At 44.7% G+C, this 27641-nt stretch overlaps 1 protein-coding gene across 1 annotated transcript in view; it reads right to left on the reverse strand.

The window, feature by feature from the left end:
- The window catches only part of LRIT3 (leucine rich repeat, Ig-like and transmembrane domains 3), a 54575-nt gene extending 30287 nt beyond the window's left edge, over positions 1 to 24288 (reverse strand). Inside the window, exons 1-3 of the mRNA XM_056555252.1 lie at positions 24216 to 24288; positions 21380 to 21500; positions 18704 to 19176 (exon numbers count right to left, since the gene is read on the reverse strand). Coding sequence (XP_056411227.1) covers positions 18704 to 19176; positions 21380 to 21500; positions 24216 to 24288 — 667 coding nt within the window. The remainder of the gene's footprint in view (positions 1 to 18703; positions 19177 to 21379; positions 21501 to 24215) is intronic.
- Between the last annotated feature and the right edge of the window lie 3353 nt (positions 24289 to 27641).

Genomic DNA, 27641 nt, shown 5'->3' on the forward strand with positions numbered 1-27641 from the left:
TGTGTGCTTAGTCACGCTGGAGGGAACTGGGAGCAGGCTGCATGTCGACCTAGTGCTGCTGTAATTGCCCACTGGCCCCTGGTTTTTGCTTATTACGCACAGGTAGGTTAGCGTTAGGTCCCGTGCCATCTGAGAAACCTTGGCGTTGGTGTGCGGGCTCTGGTGTGTCCTTAATATAAGGATACACTGGCGAATGTCTCGATTTTAACATCAGTGTTGAGGGATTAGCCAATGTTATTGTATACATCTACCACAGTAGTGCACCTAAATTTCTGTATTATATATTTACACACAGAAAGAACATTAAACATTAACATTAAATCTAAATTTGGAAAACAACACCTCCTGTATGGACAAACCTAGTCTCCAGCATCTTTTAATTAACTATATAACAAAGGGTAAGAGACCGTGAATATAATAGTATCCTCCAATTGTGAATACACTACTCCTCCTGAATAAGATTATTAACATTATCTATTTCCCATAGATAGGCACCCTCATATAGAGCTACACATACGGTCCATATGCAGACCAAGCAAGCACAATTAGGTGGGTACAGTGTACTCTATATCTACCTTAATATACACATTCTTTTCATATTTCATTATGTGGTACCCTGGGGGATGTAGGGTATGGGCTGTGCGGGTATTAAAGGGTGTTTGTTAACCCTTGATATTCGTGACACCAGGGGGAGGGCTCCTCAATAAAGCTTTTCCTACTGCCGCCCTTCCCAGGAACGATAGGGAGGTAGATGATAATAGGTTCGAGGTAGTGAGTAATAATAGATTGTCCACAACCGGAAAGCTTCTGTAAACAGCGGTAACTTTACTGAAGATTTTCTGTACGCTTCATTAACATAACAGTCTCTCATCAATACAACAGCTTCCTTTAGGAGATTGACAATGGTTGGGAATTCAGCTTTAAATGTCAGTTGTGGTCCAGTAGTCATGCTAGCATCAGCAGGAATAAGGGTAAAACTCACGATTTTTGGTTCTGCTGAGGCCGTAGGTTTTGAGGCCTAGCGTGTCTTTGAAAGTTGTGAAGCACACCGTCCTGTTAGTCCGGCATCCACAAGAGCAGCAATCCAAGAGAGCGATAATTGGACGCAGCTCCCTTATATGGGCAGGGGCTGGCTAATTGGTCCAAACTGATGTCAATCACCTTAACAGAGATTTGTGGGTAACACGTGACCCAAGGACCTCCTAAGGTCCTGCAACATACCATAGAGGTTACTAGCCTGGTCACATGACCGAAGGACCTGCGACGTTGAACAAGGTAAGTACTATACATTCCTATACATCTCTATACAATTATAGATATAATTACTAATATATACATTTATGAACATGAAAGTTAGAATTAAGGAGAGGCGACTAGGGGTTGTCCTATCTGAGGAACCCTACCTGAACGTAGTTACTCTGACTTTGGGGACCTCTACAATAGGTACTGGATGCAATATGGTACCGGGACACCACAAACCCCCTTGCTTAAAATAAGTCGGCCTCGATGTCAGTCCCCTAAGACAGAGGGACGAAGTGAAGGTCGGGTACAACCTATAAACCTACTTAACATTTATTTTTGGTGTACATAAAGTGGTTTGAGTAAACTCACGAACAAGGTTGGTTAGTTCATGAATTTAGTAACAGGATGATATTAGTCACATGAGATACATCCTACTTAGCATTTTTCTTTCTCTAGCTCACTAGACAAGTAAAATCTCACTATACAATTTTTTTTATTTAGGTTCACTAGACAATTGAAATCTCACTATACATTTGTGCCGTATTAGCTACCTGTTTAGTACACTGCAAGTATATTGGCTTTCCTGAGGCTCTCTACCAATAAGGATGGCTACTAGCGTCTATTGGCTACACGCTCCTATCCCTAGAACACAACAGATAAACCTTATCTAGGTTACCTTTAAATACGTGCATTATTTTTAAGCTAGCAAGAGTATCTACTGGTCAGGCAGAACATCTCGCACACGTATAAGAACAGAGAATTAGTGTACATGACAGTGGCAGGAATTGGAAAAATTACATTAGCTACAATTCCCAAGGCATTTACTTTAGTGTGAGATAAATTTTTGTTGGTTTGGTGTACTAAATTTAAGTGAGGTAAGTACACTTAAGTGATTGTTTTGTGAAGTCTTGATATCTTAAGGGTAGTTTCCCTTGAGTGGACCTTTGAGAAGGTGTTAGTGATGGGCGACACAATTGTTATTCCTCAGCCGAGGAAGCCACCTATAAGCAACTACTACAACACCTATTATATAAAAAATTTTTATGTACATGTGTACAATAACCAATTACATTTAGTTACTCTAGCATGAATATTTATTAAACACTCCAACAGGGGTGCATTCATCTGATAAGTGCAACTTTTGCGAAGAATGTCACGTTATGATTGATTTATATGCATGCAAACGTGCATGCAAGGATCATCAGTCCACTTGAACTAAGAGTCTAAACTTTCTCGGCTGCAGCTATCAGCCGGGCACACACTTACGAATCTCCTAACTCTAGGAGTCTCTTGGTCTAAAGATCAGGCACAAAAGCTTGATGGTTACGTTACAACTTGAACAGTCTTAGCATAGTCCTGCTAGGCACATTTCTTGAACTTGTTGCAAACAGTCTGTGAAGACAGAGACAAAAGAATTCTCACAGTAGAATAAGTGTCAGCTTAGAAGAAACTCTGGAGATGTTGTCCTGCTCTTCGCCCAGAGCCTCTACCCCTCTCAGAATCACAAGCAGGCAAAGACTTAATGTGGCTCTCCCACACCACATTAGTCAGGGTAGAATGTGACACAGAAGGATTGAGGTTAACAGTTGGTTCGGACCCACCTCCTCATCAGGTGTGGGCCGCAGCACATTTGTTGATACCTGGGGAGCAGACCAAAGTTTCTTGTCGGGAGTAGGCCCAGGTACTTCTGTTGGCACCCGTGGTCGAGGCCAAACCTCCTGTACAGGAGTAGGCCAGGGTGCTTTGCTGTAGACAGTAGGAACTGGTTGCTGTTGTGGAGGCTCCTCCTCCTTGAGTACGTTGGTGGAGGCATCAGGAGCCGGACATTTCGGCCTCAGCGTGAAGGGGTCCGCTTCCCAATCATTTGACGAAAAATACTTGAAGGGCAGCTGTGTTGGAGCTGTTGGCCTGGTGACTGCGGCCACCCACTCTCCTCGCAGGCCCCGGACGGGAGTGTATTCCACTATCTCACCCACCTCCAGGTAATGGAACTTCTTATGTAGATATGACCTCTGTACAGCTCGCCAGTTTACGAGGATGGTATAGCCGGTATGGCAATCAATGAGGGTACCATAACCTCTGACCTTGTCGAAATTGGCCACTGTTGCTCTGCTACGTTCCAAGGGCTCCTCCCCTTCTCCGGGATGGTCCCATCTGCGGATAAAGAGTGCCTCCATTTCCTTGGTGTTCTCCTGATAGCAGATCCTCTCCTCCAGAGGCAGATGTACATGTTTAGGAGCATAAAGTTCTGTGTCGGGCCTTTAATTGTTCCATCACGTTGGCTATTTCAGCCTCCTGGCTGGCCCTTTCTTGTTGTGCCTTAGGAACCGATGGTAGAGGTTTCCCAGGCAGAGGTTGAAGCACATCATGCATATATTGGATAAAGTCAGGTTCATCCCCAAAGACCCATTGGGGCAATTTTGGTGAGCATGATCGTGCATTTTGCAGGGCAGATAAGGGTATCTCTGGTTCAGGGCTGCTAGCAGAGGAGAAGGCAGCCTCAGGCGGTGAGCTTGCTGAGGATTCCTCCGTCGGGATCTCAGCCCATGAGCCCCAGGTGCGGTGGTGAGGGGACAATCTCACCGGTGATGGACTTCCAGATGTCCCTGCGGTGTCCCCCGGAGGGGTATCCTGCCAGTCGTCGTCATCATCAGGCAGTGGAGGGAAGATTGCAGGCCCCCTCTTCATCCAATGACAACCGCTGCAAACGGTCGGCAAGATCGTGGAATAGTTGGGCTGCGACCGCCGCAACTTTCCTCTGTTCCGGTGCCATCTTCGTGTGCATGCCACGTGGACCGCTGCTCTCCGCCATGTCTGTACCTTCCAGCTCTACTTTGTGCAGACTGAAGAGGTCGCTGTGCAGGGTGTCCTTTATACTGGGCTTCGCCAAAATGGCTTCCGGCCGGAAGAACGTCATCGGTGCAGCCCCGACTTCCTGTTCCCCTGGAATCAACAACCGCGTCTCTATGTTCCCTTTCGGCTGTGATACACTCACTTGATAGCCACGGCCAGGGGTGGGTCGTTGCGCAGCGCAGGAATTCTTCACACGCTTTTCCGGCAGCGCGTTAACTCTTGCAATGCTGACCGGACCTGAGGATCGTAGCATACATTCGCATCTCACTTTACACATTTCTGCAGCAATAACATTTTCGTCTCCCCCTTACTTTTCGCGTGTGCTCTCTGCACGCGGCACCATATGCAATCTTCCATACACTTATATGGTACTCCGTAACACATGGGGCAGTCTATTATACAGGGGGAGTACACTTTACTTGGTGGCAACAGCTGGAGGCACACACCCGTATCCTGTTCGTAAGACGCCAAAAAGCTATGCATTTATGAATATGAAAGTTAGAATTAAGGAGAGGTGACTAGGGGTTGTCCAATCTGAGGAACCCTACCTGAACGTAGTTACTCTGACTTTGGGGACCTCTACACTAGGTACTGGATGCAATACGGTACCGGGACACCACAATTATATGATCAATTATATGCATTTTTTGGTCTAACAGGAATATTTGCTACATACGGCAACACCCAGTGATCCTGAGGGAAATGTCCTTTTTCCCCTGTCTGCGTTACATTAGAGGTTTCAATTTTTTAGTAAAAATTAAACATAGTGATTTTTTAATATACTTGTTGTGCCAGTATTTATTTATATTTTAGATTTATTTATTCACGTATGGGAAACAGGGACCCATAATTATACCATTACATGTATACCTTTTTTTCTGATATATCCTCTTCCACCCGTTCCATAGGAGCGCTAGTGAATTACTTTTATTATACAGAGGATGTCTAAGAGTTTCAGGCATGAAATCATTCTGTCAAAGGCCTTCTCTGTGTCCATTAACAGAAGGCATAGGTGTAGGGAGTTGGAAATGGCATGGTATATTAAATGAATGTCTCTAGTCACTTGGTTCCTGTGAACTATGTGTAACTGCAGGGAGAGTCCATCGGATTCATAGCTATAAAGGCTGCCAGAAACAGGTTTTCAAGTCATTGGATAGTCCCCAGTGGCTTCTCCCTACCAGGCTTGAGTGATAGATCTCTTCCTATACCAAAACAGGTTAAGATTTATCACTCAACTCCAGTGTGGTGGGAAAAAGCCACCAGGGATTGTCCTGCTGACTCGGAACCCCATATCTTGTCGCTTTCAAATCTTTACTGTCATTAGTAAGAAAATGTAAAAATAAATGCAACAAAAGTAAGTGTAGTAATGTGCCCTAAGACCTGTATGCATAATAATAATATGCATATGTTAAAGGGGTACTCCGCTGGAAAACTTTTTCTTTTTTAAATCAACTGGTGCCAGAAAGTTAAAGGGGTACTTCGCTGGAAAACATTATTATTATTATTATTATTATTATTATTATTATTTTAAATCAACTGGTGCCAGAAAGTTAAACAGATATGTAAATTACTTCTAGTAAAAAATGTAATCCTTCCAGTACTTGTTAGCTGCTGAATACTACAAAGGAAATTATTTTCTTTTTGGAACACAGTGCTATCTGCTGACATCACGAGCACGGTGCTCTCGGGTGACATCTCTGTCCATTTTAGGAACTGTCCAGAGCAGCATATGTTTGCTATGGGGATTTTCTTCTACTCTGGACAGTTCCTAAAATGGGCAGAGATGTCAGCAGAGAGCACTGTGGTCATGATGTCAGCAGAGAGCTCTGTATGCCAAAAAAAAAAAAATCCTCCTTAGTATTAAGCAGCTAATAAGTACTGGAAGCATTAAGATTTGTTAATAGAAGTAATTTACAAATCTATTTAACTTTCTGGCACCAGTTGATTTAAAAAATAAAAAAAGTTTACCTGTATGCCCTGAGACCGCTCCCGGTGTTTCACACTGGTTCAGTCCCGGCTGCTATTCATAGCCGGGACTCTGGGCTAACAGCGCGCGGCACCGATCGTTGTGCCGCGCGCTATTAACACCTCAGATGCGGCGGTCAAAGTTGACCGATGCATCTGAAAGTGAAAGTAAACGCTTCCCGGCAGCTCAGTCGGGCTGATCGGGACATTGCGATATAATCGTGATGTTCCGATCAGCTGGGACGCAAGCGGAGGTCTCCTTACCTGTCTCCGCGGCATCCGATCGGAGTTTGATTGCTCCAAGCCTGAGTTACAGGCTTGAGCAATCGAGCCCCTATCTCACTGATCCGTGCAAAGCTATGGCTTTGCAGGGATCAGCATAAGAGACCAGTGTGTGCAGTGCTATAGGTCCCTATGGGAGCTATAACACTGCAAAAAAAAAGTGAAAAAAAAAGTTAACAAAGGTCATTTAACCCCTTCCCTAATAAAAGTTTGAATCACCCCCCTTTTCCCATAAAAAAAAACTGTGTACGCCAGACCTCTGGGTATCCACTACTAGTCCCAGCAAGTCCCCAAATTAACCCTTAGCTAAACGTCTTTTACCAGAGCTGCCTTCAGAAAGGTGAGCTCATATATTTAGAGATCAAAGACCAGAGCATTTAATCTGATAAAAGGTATCACAGTGCTGACTATATAAAAATACAGAAACAAATGACATACAGTTACAAAAATATATAAAAGAGTTTAGCAAGACAAGTTCAGAAAACAAAAGATGAAGTTCTTACAGCATGATGATATAGCAGTCCATGTGAGAGTGCTGTTCTTAGGATGGTCTTGTCAGCTTATGGGCAGCCTTGAACACCCTGAGTCTAGCATTGTTAAATATTATATATCTGCTTTCTTTGGAGGGAAACTCCATTTCCCCCTCCCCTCTGATCCCACCAGGGGGGACATCTCTGTCTCTGGCCCTCTTATCTGGTTGATTATATGATGGGACCAGAGTGCATGACTTCCTGCTGCTTCAAAAAGAGCCTTTGACTTCAAAGGAGATGTAAACAAACAGCCAGACCCCCCAATAAAATGCAATACACAAAACACAGTCTGAATGACCCCTCACCCATGTCTTAGTTTATACACAGATATAATTTATTATACACATATAGGATTTTAATAATCAGGCCTTGGGCCTGACAGTAGGGTATCATTTTAACCCTACAGAATAAAGATAAGGTGTTATTTTTACTGAAAAATGCACTGCGTATAAACGGAAGCCCCCAAAAGTTACAAAATGACATGATTTTTCTTCAAGGGGTTAAACAGATTTGTAAATGACTTCTATTAAAAATCCTAATCCTTCCAGTACTTATCAGCTTCTGAATACTACAGAGGAAGTTCTTTTCTTTTTGAATTTCCTTTCTGTCTGACCACAGTGCTCTCTGCTGACACCTCTGTCCATTTTAGGAACTGCTCCTGACATGGACAGATGTGTCAGCAGAGAGCACTTGTGGTCAGGCAGAAAGAAAATTGAAAAAGAAAAGATCTTCCTCAGGAGCATACAGCAGCTGGTAAGTACTGGAAGGATTAAGATTTTTTAATAGAAGTAATTTACAAATCTGTTTCACTTTCTGGCACCAGTTGATTAATAAGAAAATGTTTTCCAGTGGAGTACATGTTAAATACCATTTGATATATGAATTACTGTGATGAGTCTTTCTGAAGTTCTCTGAGAGGCTGGGAGTGTTTCCCCTGGAGTATGATGAGCTCCTCTCCTCCCCCCCCCCCCCTCCCCTGTCAGGAGATCTGCACAAACATTCTTACATTTGCAGAGTTTTCTACTTAAATGCATGCTCTATATAACTATAGAAAACCTACATTCTGTGCCAAAAAAAGAAAGATTTTTAAACCAGGGTGGTCCAAGCACAATTTTCACCAGAAACTTTGAGCTTTTAGCTATGCCCTAGAGCAGTGGTTCTTAACCTGGGTTCGATCGAACCCCAGGGGTTCGGTGAGTCAGTCGATTGGGTTCGGCAGGGGAGGTCACAACAGGACAGGCAAACCAAGCAATTGCTTGGGGCCCTGAGCTGGCCCGGGGCCCCAAGCAGAGCCGGTGTTTGCCCGTCCTGTAGCGACGAGGCAATTCCCCCCATCACTATTAACTCCCTGCAGCCCTGCATTAAGTTTAAAACGCAGGGCCGCCGGGACATAGCGCACGCCGGGACGTCACTGATGTCCCGTGCGTGCGCCCATGGAAACGAAGGCTCTGAGGACCGGAGGATAGAGAAGGAGGAAGACGCGCGCTGGCCAGCTTGGTAAGTGACCAGCGGTACGTCATCTTCGGTGCTCCGACCACCGGTCCCGAGATCTACTGCTATAGCCGGAGTGGTGGTCGGCAGTGGCGTTGCGACCCGGGTGCGGGGGGTGCGGCCCGCACCGGGTGACACCAACCTAGTGGGGTGACACCAAGACGCTCTGCAGCACCCACACTCCCTCCCCAGCTACACTGACACCCCCCTATGTGCCCGACCGGCCTCCCATCCGTCAGCACCCCCCCCCCCTGTGCTGTGTGTGCAGTGCGCCCGTCCGTTAGCAACCCCCCCCTCTCCTTTCAGTGCGCCCGTCCGTCATCACGCCCCCCCCCCTCACCTTCACCAGTACTGTGCCCGGCCTCCGCTCCCACGTCTGCGCCGGCCTGACGTCACACCGCATTGGCCGCGCAGGGGGACGTCAGTTACGTCACTCGCATTGCGCCCGGTGAGAAGGATCGCTGAGCTGGATGGGTGAGTGTGTGTCTGTCTCTATCTATGTTTGTGTGTGTGACTCTGTGTGTGTGTGTGTGTGTGTGTGTGTGTGATTCTGTATTTGTGTGACTCTGTGTGTGACTGTGTGTTTGTGTGACTCTGTGTGTGTGTGTGACTGTGTGTGACTCTGTGTGTGTGTGACTGTGTGACTCTGTGTGTCTGTCTGTGAGTGAGTGTGTGTCTCTCTGACTGTGTGTTTGTGTGTGTGTCTCTCTGTGTTGTATGTGTTTTTTTTTTTTTGTGTGTGTGCATGTGTGTGTGTGTGTGGGGGGAGACTTTGATGCATTGTGGGGAACCTGCGGCCTAATGTGGGGAGTCTATGCTACCTAATGTGGGGAGTCTATGCTACCTAATGTGCGGAGTCTATGCTACCTAATGTGCGGAGTCTATGCTACCTAATGTGGGGAGTCTATGCCAGCTAATGTGGGGAATCTGTGCTACCGAATGTGGGGAAACTGCTACCTAATGTGGGGAATCTGTGCTACCTAATGTGGGGAAATTGCTACCTAATGTGGGGTAACTGGTACCTACTTAATGTGGGGAAACTGGTACCAAATGTGGGGAATCCATGCTGCCTAATGTGGGGAGTCTATGCTACCTAATGTGGGGAAACTGCTACCTACCTAATGTGGGGGAACTGCTGCCTACCTAATGCTCCCCCCCCTGGCAGTAGCACCCTCATCATCCGCCAGCAACTACCCCCCCCAGCAGCAGCACCTCCATCAGCAGATCCTGATGGTGGATGATGGCGGTGCTCCTGCCAGGAGGATGATCCTGCCGATGGATGATGGGGGTGATACTGCCAGGGGGGATGGCCAGTAGCACCCTCATCATCCTTCAGCAACACCCCCCCCCCCCCCCAGTAGTAGCACCCCGATCATCCACTAGCAACACCACCAATACCCCCCTCCAGTGGTAATAGCATCAGCTAACGGATGTTGAGGGGTGTTACTGCGGTTGCACTGTATGGCAACGTTATATTCAGAGGGCGCAGTTTGTGGTAGTATTATATTCAGAGGGCACAGTGGGTGGTAGTATTATATTCAGAGGGCGCAGTTTGTGGTAGTATTATATTCAGAGGGCACAGTGGGTGGTAGTATTATATTCAGAGGGCGCAGTTTGTGGTAGTATTATTAGAGATGAGCGAACTTACAGTAAATTCGATTTGTCACAAACTTCTCGGCTCAGCAGTTGATGTCTTATCCTGCGTAAATTAGTTCAGCCTTCAGGTGCGCCGGTGGGCTGGAAAAGGTGGATACATTCATAGGAAAGATTCTCCTAGGACAATATCCACCTTTTCCAGCCCACGGGAGCACCTGAAAGCTGAACTAATTTATGCAGGAAAATTCATCAACTGCCGAGCCGAGAAGTTTGTGACGAGTTGAATTTACTGTAGTTTGCTCATCTCTAAGTATTATATTCAGAGGGCGCAATGGGTGGTAGTAATATATTCAGAGTGTACGGTATGTGTTGGTATTATATTCAGAGGGTACAGTATGTGATAGTATTATATTCAGGGGTACAGTATGTGGCAGATTTATATTCAGAGGGTACAGTATGTGATGGTATTATATTCAGAATGTACAGTGAGTGGTATTATTATATTCAGTGGGTATGGTGTATGGAAGGTTTATAATCAAAGGGTGTAGTGTATAGTAGTATTATATTTAGAGGATACAGTGTCTGGCAGGTTTATAATAATAATTGTTTTCATATAGAGGATGAGAATGCGCTGACATAGTGAGGAGATGTCTGGGCGTCACATTCTACAGACAGAAGATTTAGCTGGACCAGGCGGTATGTACCATCTGAATTAGATAAGTGAAGACTATAGAGAAGACGTCACCTGTAGTCACTGATATCATTGTACATTCTCCTCACTATAGAGAAGACGTCACCTGTAGTCACCGATATCATTGTGTATTCTCCTCACTATAGAGAAGACGTCACCTGTAGTCACTGATATCATTGTGTATTCTCCTCACTATAGAGAAGACGTCACCTGTAGTCACTGATATCATTGTGTATTCTCTTCACTATAGAGAAGACGTCACCTGTAGTCACTGATATCATTGTGTATTCTCTTCACTATAGAGAAGACGTCACCTGTAATCACTGATATCATTGTGTATTCTCCTCACTATAGAGAAGATGTCACCTGTAGTCACTGATATCATTGTGTATTCTTCTCACTATAGAGAACACGTCACCAGTAGTCACTGATATCATTGTGTATTCTCCTCACTATAGAGAAGATGTCACCTGTAGTCACTGATATCATTGTGTATTCTCCTCACTATAGAGAAGACGTCACCTGTAGTCACTGATATCATTGTGTATTCTCTTCACTATAGAGAAGACGTCACCTGTAGTCACTGATATCATTGTGTATTCTCTTCACTATAGAGAAGACGTCACCTGTAATCACTGATATCATTGTGTATTCTCCTCACTATAGAGAAGACGTCACCTGTAAGCACTGATATCATTGTGTATTCTCCTCACTATAGAGAACACGTCACCTGTAGTCACTGATATCATTCTGTATTCTCCTCACTATAGAGAAGACGTCACCTCTAGTCACTGATATCATTGTACATTCTCCTCACTATAGAGAAGACGTCACCTGTAGTCACTGATATCATTGTACATTCTCCTCACTATGTCCTATCAGAGCTGTAGTCGCTTGTCAGTTCTACAGTTATGGTCAGTGAAACTACAACTCCCAGCATAACCTCACCACTACTCAAAGGGGTACTCTACTGGAAAACATTTTTTTTTAATCAACTGGTGCTACAAAGTTAAACAGATTTGTAAATTACTTCTATTTAAAAATCTTAATCCTTCCAGTACTTATTAGCTGCTGTATAACCGATTCACAGGAAGTTATTTTCTTTTTTAATTTCTTTTCTGTCTGACCACAGTGCTCTGTGCTGACACCTCTGTCCATGTCAAGAACTGTCCATAGTAGGAGCAAATCCCCATAGCAAACCTATCCTGCTCTGGACAGTTCCTGACATGGACAGAGGTGTCAGCAAATAGCACTGTGGTCAGATTGGAAAGAACTACACAACTTCCTGTGGAGCATACACCAGCTTATAAGTACTGTAAGTATTAAGATTTTAAATAGAAGTAATTTAAAAATCTGTTTAACTTTCTGGCACCAGTTGATATAAAAGTAAATGTTTTCCAGTGGAGTACCCCTTTAAGTAATTCTGGGAGCTGTATATTTAAATGGTGAAAACTTCTTTAACACTTTCCCATTCTGTGGCAACTGGTATATCTGATTATTATACTGGAATTTCTCACAATGCGCTACAACAGTGGTGTCTGTCACAACAGGCTAAAAACTTACTGGGGGGAGGGGGGAGGTATGGGGGTGACACCATTTTCTACCGCACCGGGTGACACCAACCCTAGCAACGCCACTGGTGGTCGGAGCACTGAAGTGGGCAGTACACAGGCATACAGCCTTCAGCCATACACTGTATATGGCTGGAGGCTGTATGTCTGTGGGGGAACACTGCCTACATCAGTGGTCTTCAACCTGTGGACCTCCAGATGTTGCAAGACTACAACTCCCAGCATGCCCGGACAGCTCGTAGTTTTGCAACATCTGGAGGTCCGCAGGTTGAAGACCACTGGCCTACATAATGTGGGGGAACACTGCCTGCCTAATGTGGAGGAACACTGCCTGCCTAATGTGGGGAACACTGTGTGCCTAATGTGGGGGAACTCTGTCTGCTTAATGTGGGGGAACTCTGTCTGCCTAATGTGGGGGAACACTGCCTGCCTAATGTGGGGGAACTCTGTCTGCCTAATGTGGGGGATTTGCCTAATGTGGGGAAACACTGCCTGCCTAATGTGGGGGAACACTGCCTGCCTAATGTGGGGGAACTCTGTCTGCCTAATGTGGGGGAACTGCCTAATATGGGGGAACACTGCCTGCGTAATGTGGGGGAACACTGCCTGCCTAATGTGGGGGAACACTGCCTGCCTAATGTAGGGGAACACTGCCTGCCTAATGGGGGGAACTCTGTCTGCCTAATGTGGGGGAACTCTGTCTGCCTAATGTGGGGAACACTGCCTGCCTAATGTGGGGGAACACTGCCTGTCTAATGTGGGGGGAACACTGCCTGCCTAATGTGGGGGAAACACTGCCTGCCTAATGTGGGGGAAAACTGCCTGCCTAATGTGGGGGAACTCTGTCTGCCTAATGTGGGGGAACTCTGTCTGCCTAATGTGATGCATTAAAAAAAAAAATGGTATACAATACTCAGGAGCTATTTAATTCTAATGCTTTACATTACACTGTCTGTATCATTACAATCATTATGTAACACAGTCAACCAGGAGAACTGAGCCTATTTATAGCAAATCCAAACATGCCAAGAATATCCCCTCTTGTCATAAGCTGGTAACGGATTAAACTATATATATATATATATATATATATATATATATATATATATATATATATTGAAAGTAGTTTTTGCAAAAGAACTAAAAAAATAACTGTTTATACAAACGTATTTACAGCCTGTGGTGCTTTGGTTTACGTTAAAAAAGGAATTATCGAGTGTCGAATGACAATCTTCATTATAACAGTAATGTGCAATCAGTGATCAGAAGGGAACTCTCACTATAGGAAATAGATGTGCACCAAGTGCACTCCTGTGCGGACATTTGGGAGTGAAGTAAGGGAATTCCCATCAATTGTTTTGTGTTGGCCAAAAGATATGCAGATTTGTCAGAAGCAGGAAGGGATTTCCTCAGTCTCCATCACAGGCTGACTGATTTACTAAGTAGGTGGTAGCCATCTGTAACATCTCCTTATAGCTCTGTGAACACAGTGTTCGAGTCTCCTTATGGAGGTATACTGTATGTTCTATGACTTATGAAAGTAGTCACTATGACAGTAATGTAGGGCTTTATTACACACAATCTGCAAAGAGGTATGGATAAAAGCTTTTTTTCTTTTTTTATAAACCTGTTTAAAGTAAATTATAGTATGTTTGAAAATTAAATCTATTGTATAATGTTTATGATCATTTTAACAGATTTAACCTGTTAAACGAGACCTCCGGGATAGAAAAACGTATCCCTTATACTAAGGATAGGGGATGAGTGTCAGATCATAGGGGGTCTGACCCCTTTGTGCGGTGGTCCCGTACAAGAGATTGCAGGGGTACCCCCTTCAATCTGACACTTATCCCCTATTTTTAGGAGAGGGGATGTTTTTCTATCCCGGATTACTTCTTTAAAGGGGTACTCTGGTGGGAAAAAAAATAATTTCATATCAACTGGCTCCAGAAAGTTTTGTAAACTGTAAAACAGATTTGTAAATTCCTTCTATTAAAAAATCTTAAAGGGGTACTCCGTCCCTAGACATCTTATCCCCTATCAAAAGGATAGGGGATAAGATGTCTGATCCTGGGGGTCATACCGCTGGGAACTCCAACGATCTCTCCTGCAGCACCCTGTGTCATCTGCTACATGGAGCGAACGTTGCTCCGTGCCTGATGACGGGCGATACAGGGGCCAGAGTATTGTGATGTCATGGCCCCGCCTCCTCATGAAATCACAGCCCGTCCCCCTCAATGTGAGTCTATGGGAGGGGACGTGGCAACTCTTTAAATGAGCTTTGTCAGATTCAAAAACTTTTTTTTATATGTTGTACTTCTTGGCAAAACATTATCCTTCCTAATATACTTCATAAGACATTTTTATTTCTTTTTTTTTTACAGAAATCATGGCTTATAAAATCATGGCTTTGTCCAAGTTGAAGTACAGGCATGGACAAAGTCCAGTATGTGAGGGTGGGCTAGCACTGAGCTCTCTTCTGTCTGATAGCACTCCTCTGTGCTCTCTCTTGTCTGATAGTACTCCTCTGTGCTTTCTCCTATCTGATAGTACTCCTCTGAGCTCTCTGCTGTCTGATAGTACTCTTCTGTGCTCTCTCCTGTCTGATAGTACTCCCCTGTGCTCTCTCCTGTCTGATAGTACTCCTCTGTGCTCTCTCCTGTCTGATAGTACTCCTCTGTGCTCTCTTCTGTCTGATAGTACTCCTCTGTTCTCTCCTGTCTGATAGCACTCCTCTGTGCTCTCGCCTGTCTGATAGTACTCCTCTGTGTTCTCTCCTTTCTGATAGCACTCCCCTGTGCTCTCTCCTGTCTGATAGGACTCCTCTGTGCTCTCTCCTGTCTGATACAACTCCCCTGTACTCTCTCTTGTCTGATAGGACTCCTTTGTGCTCTCTCCTGTCTGATAGTACTCCTCTGTGCTCTCTCCTATCTGATAGTACTCCTCTGTGCTCTCTTCTGTCTGATAGGACTCCTTTGTGCTCTCTCCTGTCTGATAGGACTCCTCTGTGCTCTCTCCTGTCTGATAGTACTCCTCTGTGCTCTCTCCTGTCTAATAGGACTCCCCTGTGCTCTCTCCTGACTGATAGGACTCCTCTGTGCACTCTCCTGTCAGATAGTACTCCTCTGTGTCTCTCCTGTCTGATAGCACTCCTTTGTGCTCTCTCATGTCTGATAGCACTCCTCTGTGCTCTCCCCTGTTTGATAGTACTCCTCTGTGTTCTCTCCTGTCTCATAGTACTCCTCTGTGCTCTCTCCTGTCTGATAGCACTCCTCTGTGTTCTCTCCTGTCTGATAGTACTCATCTGTGCTCTCTCCTGTCTGATAGCACTCCTCTGTGCTCTCTCCTCTCTGATAGTACTCCTCTGTGCTCTCTCCTGTCTGATAGGACTCCTCTGTGCTCTCTCCTGTCTGGTAGTACTCCTCTGTGCTCTCTCCTGTCTGATAGGACTCCTCTGTGCTCTCTCCTGTCTGGTAGTACTCCTCTGTGCTCTCTCCTGTCCTATCAGATAGAGGAGTGCTAGCCCACACTCACATACTAGACTTTGTCCATGCCTGTGCTTCAGCTTGGACAAAGCCATGATTTTATAAACCATGATTTATATAAAAAGGAAATAACATTTTCTTATGAAATATATTAGAAAGGTTAATGTTTTGCTAAGATGCACAACATATAAAAAGTTTTTGTATTTGACAGTGCCCATTTACCCCCTTAACGACCACGGATGTAAATGTATGCCCTGGGGCGGCAGTACTTCGCTCACCGCATGCGTAAAATGTCCTAACTATTAAAATATAATGTTAATGATCCCATACGGTGAACGGCGTGAGCGTAATTAAAAAAAATAGCAGATTTTTTGGCACATTTAAAAAAAAATTATTAAAAGTTTTATATAAACAAATGTGGCATCAATAAAAAGTACAGATCATGATGCAAAAAATTAGCCTTCATAACACCTTTAAGATAGAAAATGTAAGAAGTTATAGGTCGGTAAAATAAAGGGATTTTAAACGTACTAATTTGGTTAAAAAGTTTAAATTTTTTTAAAGCAGTACAGTGATCCCCCGACTTATGATGGCCACGACATATGATCATTTCAACATATGATGGCTTCTCAGAGCCCATCGTATGTTGAAGGCAGCCTCGACATATGATGCTGCTGTGTGTTGGGGCCATCGTACAAACAGCGCTGACAACTTCAGCAGATGACAGATAGTTGTATAATGTGCCCCGTGTGCCCCGTTCTGCCTCCTGTTACTCACATGCTGTCCTGCTAACTCACGGAGGCTTCCACTGTGAGCTCCGTGTAAGCCTTGCCCCCCAGTGCAGCCATAGCCAATAGCCTGCAGCATCTTGCTACAGGCATCCAATGAGCTGCTCCCCTTCCTTTCCTATAGAGCTGTAGTCGGCAGGATCGTAATGGAGGACATTCTGTCCCCCCCTGAAGGTATTTAAAGAACTGTACAGTACTGTATGTGATGTCACACATCACATACAATACATAGACACACTATACACCCCATACATCAATTTTTACCCTATCAGTGTGCCTCCAGCTGTTGCAAAACTATAACTCCCAGCATGCCCAGAGAGTCAATGGCTGTACATGCATGCTGGGAGTTGTAGTTGTGCAACAGCTGGAGGCACCCTGGTTTGTTAAACACTCCCCATACACTCCACATGCAATGGTCATCCCAGAACCAATTGGCAGTTTCCCATAGAGATATGTATTCAACATACAATGGTTCCGAGGCCCCAGAACCAATTACCATTTTTACATAGACATATGTACTCAACATATGATGGTTTCAACATATGATGGTTCTCCTGAAACCAATTAATATCATATGTTGAGGGACCACTGTACAATAATAGAAAAGCATGTAATCATGGGTAGCATTTTAATTGTATTGACCCACAGAATAAATAAAACAAGTCATTTTTACCGTAAATTGTGTGGTGTGAAAACGAAGCCTTCCAAAATTTGCAAAATTGCGGTTTTCTTTTGAATTTCACCACACAAATAGTATTTTTTTTGGTTGCGACATACATTTTATGGTAAAATGAGTGATGTAATTACAAAAGACAACTGGTCGCACAAAAAACAAGCCCTCATACTAGTCTGTAGATGAAAATATAAAAGAGTTTTGATTTTTAGAAGGCGAGGAGGAAAAAACTAAAACGCAAAAATAAAACTGGGCTGGTCCTTAAATGGCCACTGTCAGATATGAAAATTTTTAATATGTTGTAAAACATGCAAAACCAATAGGTTTTGCAATTGCTTTCATTATAACATTTTCAGTATTTCATACTGAAAAAGCCAGTCAAACAACTGCCCCCCTGCCTACTTGGACACATACTAGTCCTGCTGTGTCCATGCATCATCACCTATGTCATGGACACACTTCCTTGATTGACAGCTGTGAGCGCAGGGCTCACAGCTGGAGGAAAAATCCTCCCACTGTCAGCTTGTGTCCCGCTACTGTCAGTGAGGACAAGCTGGGAGTTGTAGTTTTGCTAATGCTAGGGGAGATGTGAGCAGACAGCATACTGAGGGAGGGGGTGGAGACCTGCACAGTGAGGCCACGCCCCCTCCCTTTGAGAGGAATTAAAACTAGTGAGCTAAATTAAAAGTGTAATAAAAAAAATTATGTGCTTGACACATAAAAATTTGATGTACATGGTCAGGATTAGGTACTGAGTAATATATTTAAAAAAAATTTTTGTTGGATCTGACGGGTACACTTTAAAGTCAAAATGGGCTTGATCCTTAATTGGTTAAGGATTGTCATGATGCCATTGTAAATATTGATTTATCAAAAAAAAACTTATTGGGGATGAAAAAATAATAAAACAAATGGTCCTGAATAATCAGATGTAATAGAAGACAGGCCATGGGCAACTATGGTGACTTAGTCTGGGTGTGTAGCAGCAAAATGTGAATGCAAATGTGAGTTATATGCAAAACTACTAACTCACCCTAGAGATACTGAAACAGAAAACTGTAAGATGTTAACAGGGATTAGAGATTAGGTATTAAAACTTGTTACATGAACACCACCTGGTATGGCTGCAACATAGTAATGCATGTGACTAAAAAGTATTAACTTGTATATAGTTACGTTGAGACGTTGTACTCTACTAACATACAGTGGAGCTGAGGGATGTATGAATAGAGGGGAAGACGTGGATTATGGAACAAGTATCCTTTGTTGGACTGTGCAATAGAGTAACATGCTAAACCCCTACTCCAGGGAAGTGTCTCATATACTAATTGCATATAACATAATTGCTAAGGCTGTGGATTTGTGTAGGCATGTAACTTATGAACAAGCATTTGTAGACGGATACGCCACCCTATATCACTTAACCGATCATAGCAATATGTTTGGCCAACAGTTTAGCAATTTACATGAACAAAAACTTGCAGATTCAATAATAACAACAATGTGTAATGCACAAAGTACATTTTCAGACCATACCTAGTACAACTCGTTGGTAAAGTTGCTCTGTACCCCGTAATGATGGGTCAGAGAATGGAGGCCAGATATCCATAAGGTCAGAAGGCAGAGTGGTCAGCTTGTTGCTGGATATGTCAAGGTATGTAATGTTCTTTAGGTAGCGTGCTGCCTCAGCTGGGATACTTGCTATCTTATTGTTATGTAGGTCCAGGGTTCGTAAACGAGGCATCTCTAATATTGATTCCCATGGAAAAATTGATATCAGATTTCCATCCAGACGTAATTCATGTAACTGTTTAAGATTGTAAAAGCTGCTCGAGTCAATACTAGTAACACTGTTGTAGGTGATCCAAAGATATTTCAGATCCACTAGGTAATAGAAGGCTTCAGTGGGAATTCTGCGGATAACAGTTTTTTCAACCCGAAGTTTAACAGTGTCAACGGGAACATTGACAGGCATGTCAAACATGTCAGGATCATTGCACAAAACAGACCTAGTATGACAAAAAAGACATTCATTTGGGGTATTACACATCCAAAATTTAAGAAGTAGTTAAAGAGCTATCCTCACTTACAGTTGTTCTCCCCTTTCTACAGGATGAAGGATAATAAGCTGATCAGTGGGGGTCCGACTGCTGGGACTTTCACTGATTCACAGAACAGGGACAAAATAATGGTACCCACTGCATATGTGTTGTTGCCACTCCATTTCTTCTTTATGGGACTGCCGAATATTACCGAGCACTGAACATAGAAATATGCAAAGTGACTCCATAGAGAAGGGATGGAGTGCTTGCCCTGCATGTGTGGTTCGAGTCAATCATTCCAGGGACAATTTCTTAGAATCACAGGGAGGGCAAAGGGGGGGAGTTGGGGGTTGGTGCTTAAAAGCAGTTGGACCCCTACTGATAAGAGCTTGTTATCCCCTATCCTATAGATAAGGAATAACATTATTCCAATGTTTAAGCACCTTTGGAGGGATTAAAGATGATTATATTGATCCACACCATCTATTGGGAAGGAAATAAAGATACCCTGAAACTCCCTTTTATATATATATATATATATAATGTACCAGGCTTTGTCCTAATTTTTGGATGTTTTGTCACTTTTTTAAACTTCCTAGAATAAAGAAGAGCCATTTAAAGTTATCCAGATATTAGGTAAAGTTGAAGGGGTAGTCCCATGTAGGAAAATGAATCCCCTATACCAAAAGGATAGAGAAAAGTATCTAACTGTTGGGGTCTGATGGCTGAGAGCCCCATCGATCTCCTGTATGGCACTCCGACTCTCCTTGTGCATGGAGCAAGGGTCTTTGTGGAAGAAGAAAAGATACACAAGCTGGTGCGCTTATGTATCTGGGATGCCCTGTGATCAGACACTTGTCCCATATCTTTGGCATATGGGATACATACTCCTTTTAGAGAAGAAAAACTGCCCAACATGTATAGGAAGTTTTGCCACATTTCTATTTCTGGGAATCACAACACTATTGATAAATTGATATATCTTATACTAAGTGGGTTTGTTCAGAATTCATTTGTTGAACTAGGAACTTATGATATGCTTAACGGGGTTCTCCAGGAAAAATATGGGTGCCTTCTGACAGAAATGGCATATTACCTGTCCATGGGTTCTGTCTAATATCAAAGGAAAAGTATCATAGTGAAAAATGTACCCCCAATCCGTAGGTTACGGGATAAGTTTTAGATTGCCGCAAATTCCTGTATGGGGCCCTGGCTCTCCCCTGGAGTGGTGCATCCCGACCCCCGCTCGAGGGGGCCGACACGCCCCTAAACGGCTCTTACATCCTCTCCCATCCCCCACCGATCTTAATCATAACCTCTATCCTGCAGAAAGGGGATACGTTTTTCACTATGATATATCTCCACTATAACATATCTCTAAAAGGTAGATTTATCTGATGTATAAGCAAATGCCATTATTGCAAGCCTGATGTGTTGTAAAGTAGTTAGAAGTTCTACTCTATTAGCACATCTTTGATGCATTTTAATGCTTTACTGATGCATTTTTAATAATATAGTATTTTTATGCCGTTTTTGAAGCAATTGTCAATGTTGTTTATAGTTCTATAGCTATTATTGCTTAGATAGGAGGTATTCAGATAGGGGAATCCATCTAGATGGATGCTTCAAGTATTACAAATTTTTTCTAATATTGTAGATTTGTTCTAGTGAAATGAATAGGGCTGAGCTGTAATACCCCTCACAACCTATATAGAGGTATGTTGCTATTTCCGAAAAAAATAGCATCCATGGCTCTCTAACTCTGTAGAAACATTTGAAGAAAATATCTGCATAAGCTTTAGGAGAGCCTTTAATTGTATATAAGTGGCACATTAATAACAATTTCTGCACTATACTTCTGAGGCCTTGGTTAGAATTAAATGCACTATGTAATGCTGTCCCTATATAACACATGGTGGTCCCAAGGTGGCCACACACGTAAGATAACTGTCAGTCAAAGGACTCTTTCCCTAATAGATGCCCTATCTATATATCTTTCTATATATGTTTCTGTCTTATTAAGTGTGGTCTGAAGGTGGTCACAGACAGATGATAACTTTAGGTTGAATTACTGTTTTCAATTTGGCAGGTGGATGATAAAATCTAAGTCAACATGCAGTCTATCTATTCAGTCTTATCAGTCCTATTCATGTATCTGTAATGTACTTACCTTGCTCCAGTCCCATCACTTCTCCCATGAAAAATACAAGTGCACTGTGATGGACAAAATGCCTCAAGAGTATCAAAAACCTGTACTAAAAAATAAAATAAAATATAGAAAATCATGGCTTCTGTACAATTAGGATAAAGTCAACCAATGTTGAGACTTCATTGTCCAAACCATGCAAGTAGCATTCTGAGAAAGAATGCTGGGATGTATACACTAATTTAGCAATAGGAGATTACATGAGATTAACTGAGATCTACAGTTACTTAACCTTCAAGTGTATTCGTCAAAGGATTGCAGGGTCACAGTTTGCAGATATAAACATATACGCCATGTGAAATTTATTTAACAAAATGCATTTTATACCTAACAACAGACATATTGTAACTTTTCATTAATTTCTATAAATTTTAAAAGTATTTACACTTAGGCAGGTATCTGCATTCAATTTATATCAGGGGGATAAAGAAACAACAATGAATGGAGGTAGCTGCAGGTGTATGGGGGCCCTTGGGCGGGCCTTCTGTGTACCTCAATACTGAAATGGCAATTGCAGTGTAAGTTTAGGCAAACTGCACTGCCCCCTCCTACCCCAGGCTCAGTGGACCCTGGCACAGGCCCTGTTCATGGATGTTGCAGTGATTACTTCCAAGTGATAAACCTTTGTTACCGTATAGAAGTCCAGATCCTTCTTATGTAAAGCAACAGATTTTAGGCTTTCAACATAAATAAAATAGCCGGTCAGAATATTGGCAGCAAAAACATTCTACAATTGAGATAATTGGTATATTGATGTTTTGGTTGAACTGTTTGAAAGACAAAATAAGGGATAACGTTCTTCCAACACATTTCTTATAAGCTCTACTGTTCATAAAGTAGTCTACACATGGCCATACATGTGCCTAAGCTACAGGTTCGGACTGGCCATAGGAGAGCATGAGAATCCTCCTGAGGGCAACTGAGGTAGACTGGGCCATCTATTGTGTCTAGTTTTAACAGAAACATAGTCACTTACTGTGTCTCTGTAGCTGACTGGCTGTGCATGTTGCAAAATTACAATGAAGTCATCTTGCATCCTGTATCAGAATAGTGTTGGACCCAACCTCTCCCTTCCTGGGCCCAGCTTCTGAACTCACAGTGATGCCAGATGAGCTTACCCTACCAACCTGCAGCTTCTTGCTGCAGACATCTCTTTCACCTAGGCATACCACAATACATTGGTTTCACAACAACAACAAAAAGAGCCCCCATATGGCCCTGTCGACAAAAAAGTAAAATAATAATTTCTCTTAGAAAGAAGACAAAACTATAATTGCCTGCAACATTACCATACCGTGATATAACAGTACCACAAGAGCCTTAGATAGTAAATACACCATCATTTTTTGCTACATTACGCATGGCCATTGCCACTGTGCCCATTCTATTAACGATGGTAAGTGCACACATTTATACACATGATCTAAAATGATAAGGTCATGTTTTGCTCAATAACTGTGCGGTGGGCCCCTAGACTCTGAAGCTTACCACTGCTGGCATTCTGATCATAAATATTTAAAACACCAGGGTGCCGGGCTGGAGATTGCGGGGGTCTGGCCTCTGGGATAAGGGATAAGATGTCTAGGGGAGGAGAACCCCTTTATGTTATAGTCTAAAGGAAATTGTCTAAGGTTATTGTCTAAAGGAAATGTGAAGGACATCACAGTCTTTGACCTGGAAAATTTTTAATGGAATGAATATGTATTGATTCCTATAAAGCTAGCCATATACACAGAATATCGCCTCAGGTGCAGCTACAGCCTCTGTAAAGGGGGCGCAGAATGGGACGTCACGTCAGTGATGATATACACGTCAGTGATGACATACAGGCCGGCAGAGAGAGGCGTGCAGCAGTTGCGCATGCGCCCTCCTCAGTCTACCTCATCGCGTCCACCCACCTGAGCTGCCGTCTAAGTGCCTCAGCTGCCTGTTCTGTTCATTGAAAACACCTGCCACTGCTGCCAGTGCCACCCACCATATTGGTAATCCCCCCACCAACCTGCCCCGCCACCTGCCTGCCAGTACCACCATATGTATATAGTTAACCCCCCACCTACCTACTCCGGCCTACCCCAATAATCCCTACCACCTGCTTACTCAAATAATTACCCCCACCTGCCTACCTCAATAATCCCCCCCACCTGCCTACCCCAATAACAATACACCCCCCCACCCCCCTAGTCCCACATACCTAACCAACCCTCATACCTTATTACTGCATCCTTAGGGTACGTTCAGACGAGCAGATCCACAGCGTATTTTACACTGCGTATCCGCCGCTGAAGGACCCCTACAGGGTGCCTTTAGATGTGCCTACTCGGAACGGCACTACGCCGCTATGAGCAGACACATTCTGCGATGTGCGGGTTGCCACGCATGTGTGGTGTACTCACACACATCGCGGCCGATCCCCCTACTCCCTGAGCTAGGCCGAGAGCAGCCGCGATGTGTGAGTATACTGCGCACAACGACTTGCATATCGCAGTGCGTCTGCTCGTAGCGGCGTAATGTCGCTCCGAGCAGGCACATCTAAAGGCACCCTGTAGGGGTCCTTCGGTGGCGGATCTGCAGCATAAAATTCTCTGTGGATCCGCTCGTCTGAACTTACCCTTATAGGAGTATTTCAGGTTAGAAAAATGTATCTCTAATCCATAGAATAAAGGATAACATTTTTATAGGGGGGGGGGAGAGGAGGGTTTTGGGCGTTGAGGGAAACATTTTCCTAACCCACAGTACCCCTTAAAGCCTTTTTTCAGCCATTATGCCCTGGCTGATATGATATAAATCAGACTGGACTTACCTGGCATTGCGCTTTTGGTGTCACAGCATCGCCACTCCAGTCCTCCGCTGGTGTCTTTTTCCTGGTTGCCCATGATCAATGCATCTAACTGCAGCTCAGCTAATCACCGGCCTTGGCCGACGATAGGCTGAGCGGCAGTGTGATGCTTTGAGCCCTGGCCCTGGTCTTCATCCTGGTGCCGAAGCTCAATGCATCACATTGTTGCTCACACTGTCGCGCACCGTACATGGTGGGCATTGCTGCAGCCAGCGATTACTTGTGACATGTTGACGGGGCAACAAGGAAAAAGACAGCAGCGGAGGACTGGAGGCACCAAGGAAGCTGTGGCAGGTGAGTGCCATTTGTTGTTTTAGATGCTGGCAGCCCAGGCATAATGGAAGAAAAGTTTTTTGTACCACCAATTGTACTTTGCAATCACTCATTATACCACAAAATATACAGTAAAACAAAAATAATATTATTTAAAGGGGGAAATACAACAAAAAAAAGCCCCTTTGTAAGTTTCGGGGGCTTCCCTTTCTACGCAGTGCACTTTTCTGTAAAAAAATATAACACCTTATCTTTATTCTATAGGTCCACTGCACTGCCGCTGTGCCCTTCTCCGGTCCCCGGGTGCAATCCTCTTCCTAAGCTGCAGTGTGATGCTTGGGCCCGGAGTGACATTGGGTCCAAGTGTTGTCATGCTGCTGCTTAGCTGGCCGAGGCGGGACATCACTATGGTCAGTGGTTGGCTTAGCAGCAGTATAACACATTGGGCCAAGATGTCACTCCAGGCCAAAAACATGCTGCAGCTCAGGAAAAGGATTGCACCCTGGGACAGGAACAGGGCGCAACAGGAGTGCTGGAGGTGAGTACAGTTTTTTTTTTTTCTAGAATGTAGTATGGGCATTCTTCTAATGCCTCCCTGTTTTATCCTCATCCTGTATTATACTCCAAGAGCTATCCTCATCCTGTATTATACTCCAAGAGCTGTCCTTACTATTCTGCTGGCGGGGTCACTGTGTACATACATTGCATAAATTATCCTGTACTGATCCTGAGTTATATCCTGTATTATACTCCAGAGCTGTACTCACTATTTTGCTGGTGGGGTCTCTGTTTACACACATTACATTACTTATCCTGTACTGATCCTGAGTTATATCCTGTATTATACTCCAGAGCTGTACTCATTATTCTGCTGATGGGGTCACTGTGTACATATATTACATTACTTATACTGTACTCATCCTGGGTTATATTTAATTGTAGTCTAGAGCTGCCACGGATATTGGAGAAACTGGGGAGCATCACATTAGTCAACTCTGTTTCCTTAGGAGACTAGGTAAGTGACCTGCGGCTTCCACAGAAAGTAATGTAATGTGTACTTGCATTTACTGCAATGGATAGATTTTTCACAATGGGTGCCACCCATCGGACAAAATCTCACTATTTTAGTAAATGCAAGGTCACATTACAATACTTATTCTGCACTGATCCTGAGCTATATCCTGTATTATACTCCAGAGCTGTACTCACTATTCTGCTGGTGGGGTCACTGTCACGATGCCGGCTGGCAGGTAGTGGATCCTCTGTGCCAGAGAGGGATTGGCGTGGACCGTGCTAGTGGACCGGTTCTAAGCCACTACTGGTTTTCACCAGAGCCCGCCGCAAAGCGGGATGGTCTTGCTGCGGCGGTAGTGACCAGGTCGTATCCACTAGCAACGGCTCACCTCTCTGGCTGCTGAAGATAGGCGCGGTACAAGGGAGTAGGCAGAAGCAAGGTCGGACGTAGCAGAAGGTCGGGGCAGGCAGCAAGGATCGTAGTCAGGGGCAACGGCAGAAGGTCTGGAAACACAGGCAAGGAACACACAAGGAACGCTTTCACTGGCACAATGGCAACAAGATCCGGCAAGGGAGTGCAAGGGAGGAGACCAGATATAGCCAGGGAACAGGTGGGAAGCAATTAAGCTAATTGGGCCAGGCACCAATCATTGGTGCACTGGCCCTTTAAGTCTCAGGGAGCTGGCGCGCGCGCGCCCTAGAGAGCGGAGCCGCGCGCGCCAGCACATGACCGCAGGAGACGGGAACGGGTAAGTGACCTGGGATGCGATTCGCGAGCGGGCGCGTCCCGCTGTGCGAATCGCATCCCCAACGGGCATGGCAGAGCAGCGCTCCCGGTCAGCGCTGACCGGGGAGCTGCAGGGAGAAAGACGCCGTGAGCGCTCCGGGGAGGAGCGGGGACCCGGAGCGCTAGGCGTAACAGTACCCCCCCCCTTAGGTCTCCCCTTCTCTTTATCGGGTAACTGCCTCCCCTGGGATGAGGACACCGGGAAAGGATGGAGGGATTCCTCAACGGCAGGCAGAACCGCAGGAGTAGGAATGGGGAGAGAGGGCAGAGGGCGAGACCTGGCACGGGGCAGTGTGACACCAGGACGAGGGCCATGAGGGGACACAGAAGCTTGCCTGATGGAACTGGGAGGGGGGGAGGGGCATTTCCTGTGGCAGGCAGAGTCCTTAATGACCTTAGGGGGACCGGATACAGGAGGAACCACAGGGTCACGGCAGGGAGTACTGGGAACCGGTAGAAGGCAGTCCTTGGAACAAGAGGGACCCCAACTCTTGATCTCCCCAGTGGACCAATCCAGGGTTGGGGAATGGTGTTGAAGCCAGGGTAGTCCAAGGAGAACTTCAGAAGAGCAATTAGGAAGGACAAAAAATATAATCTCCTCGTGATGAGGTCCGATGCACATTAGGAGGGGCTCCGTGCGGTAACGCACGGTGCAATCCAACCTGGCTCCGTTGACCGCGGAAATGTGGAGTGGCTTGACAAGACGGGTCACCGGAATGCGGAATTTATTCACCAAGGACTCCCGAATAAAATTCCCAGAAGCTCCAGAGTCCAGGCAGGCCACGGCTGAGAGGGGAGAGCTGGCTGAAGTGGAAATCCGAACAGGTACCGTGAGACGTGGAGAAGCCGACTTGACATCAAGAGACGCCACACCCACGAGAGCTGAGTGCGAGCGTGCGTTTCCCAGACGTGGAGGACGGATTGGGCAATCCACCAAAAAATGTTCAGTACTGGCACAGTACAGACAAAGATTCTCTTCCTTACGGCGATTCCTCTCTTCCAGGGTCAGGCGAGACCGATCCACTTGCATGGCTTCCTCGGCGGGAGGCCTAGGCGCAGATTGCAGTGGAGACTGTGGGAGAGGTGTCCAGAGATCTAAGTCCTTTTCCTGGCGGAGCTCTTGATGCCTCTCAGAAAAACGCATGTCAATGCGAGTGGCTAGATGAATGAGTTCATGCAGGTTAGCAGGAGTCTCTCGTGCGGCCAGAACATCTTTAATGTTGCTGGATAGGCCTTTTTTAAAGGTCGCGCAGAGAGCCTCATTATTCCAGGATAGTTCAGAAGCAAGAGTACGGAATTGAATGGCGTACTCGCCA

Source organism: Hyla sarda, chromosome 1 (genome assembly GCF_029499605.1).
Source record: "Hyla sarda isolate aHylSar1 chromosome 1, aHylSar1.hap1, whole genome shotgun sequence".
Lineage (NCBI taxonomy): Eukaryota > Metazoa > Chordata > Amphibia > Anura > Hylidae > Hyla > Hyla sarda.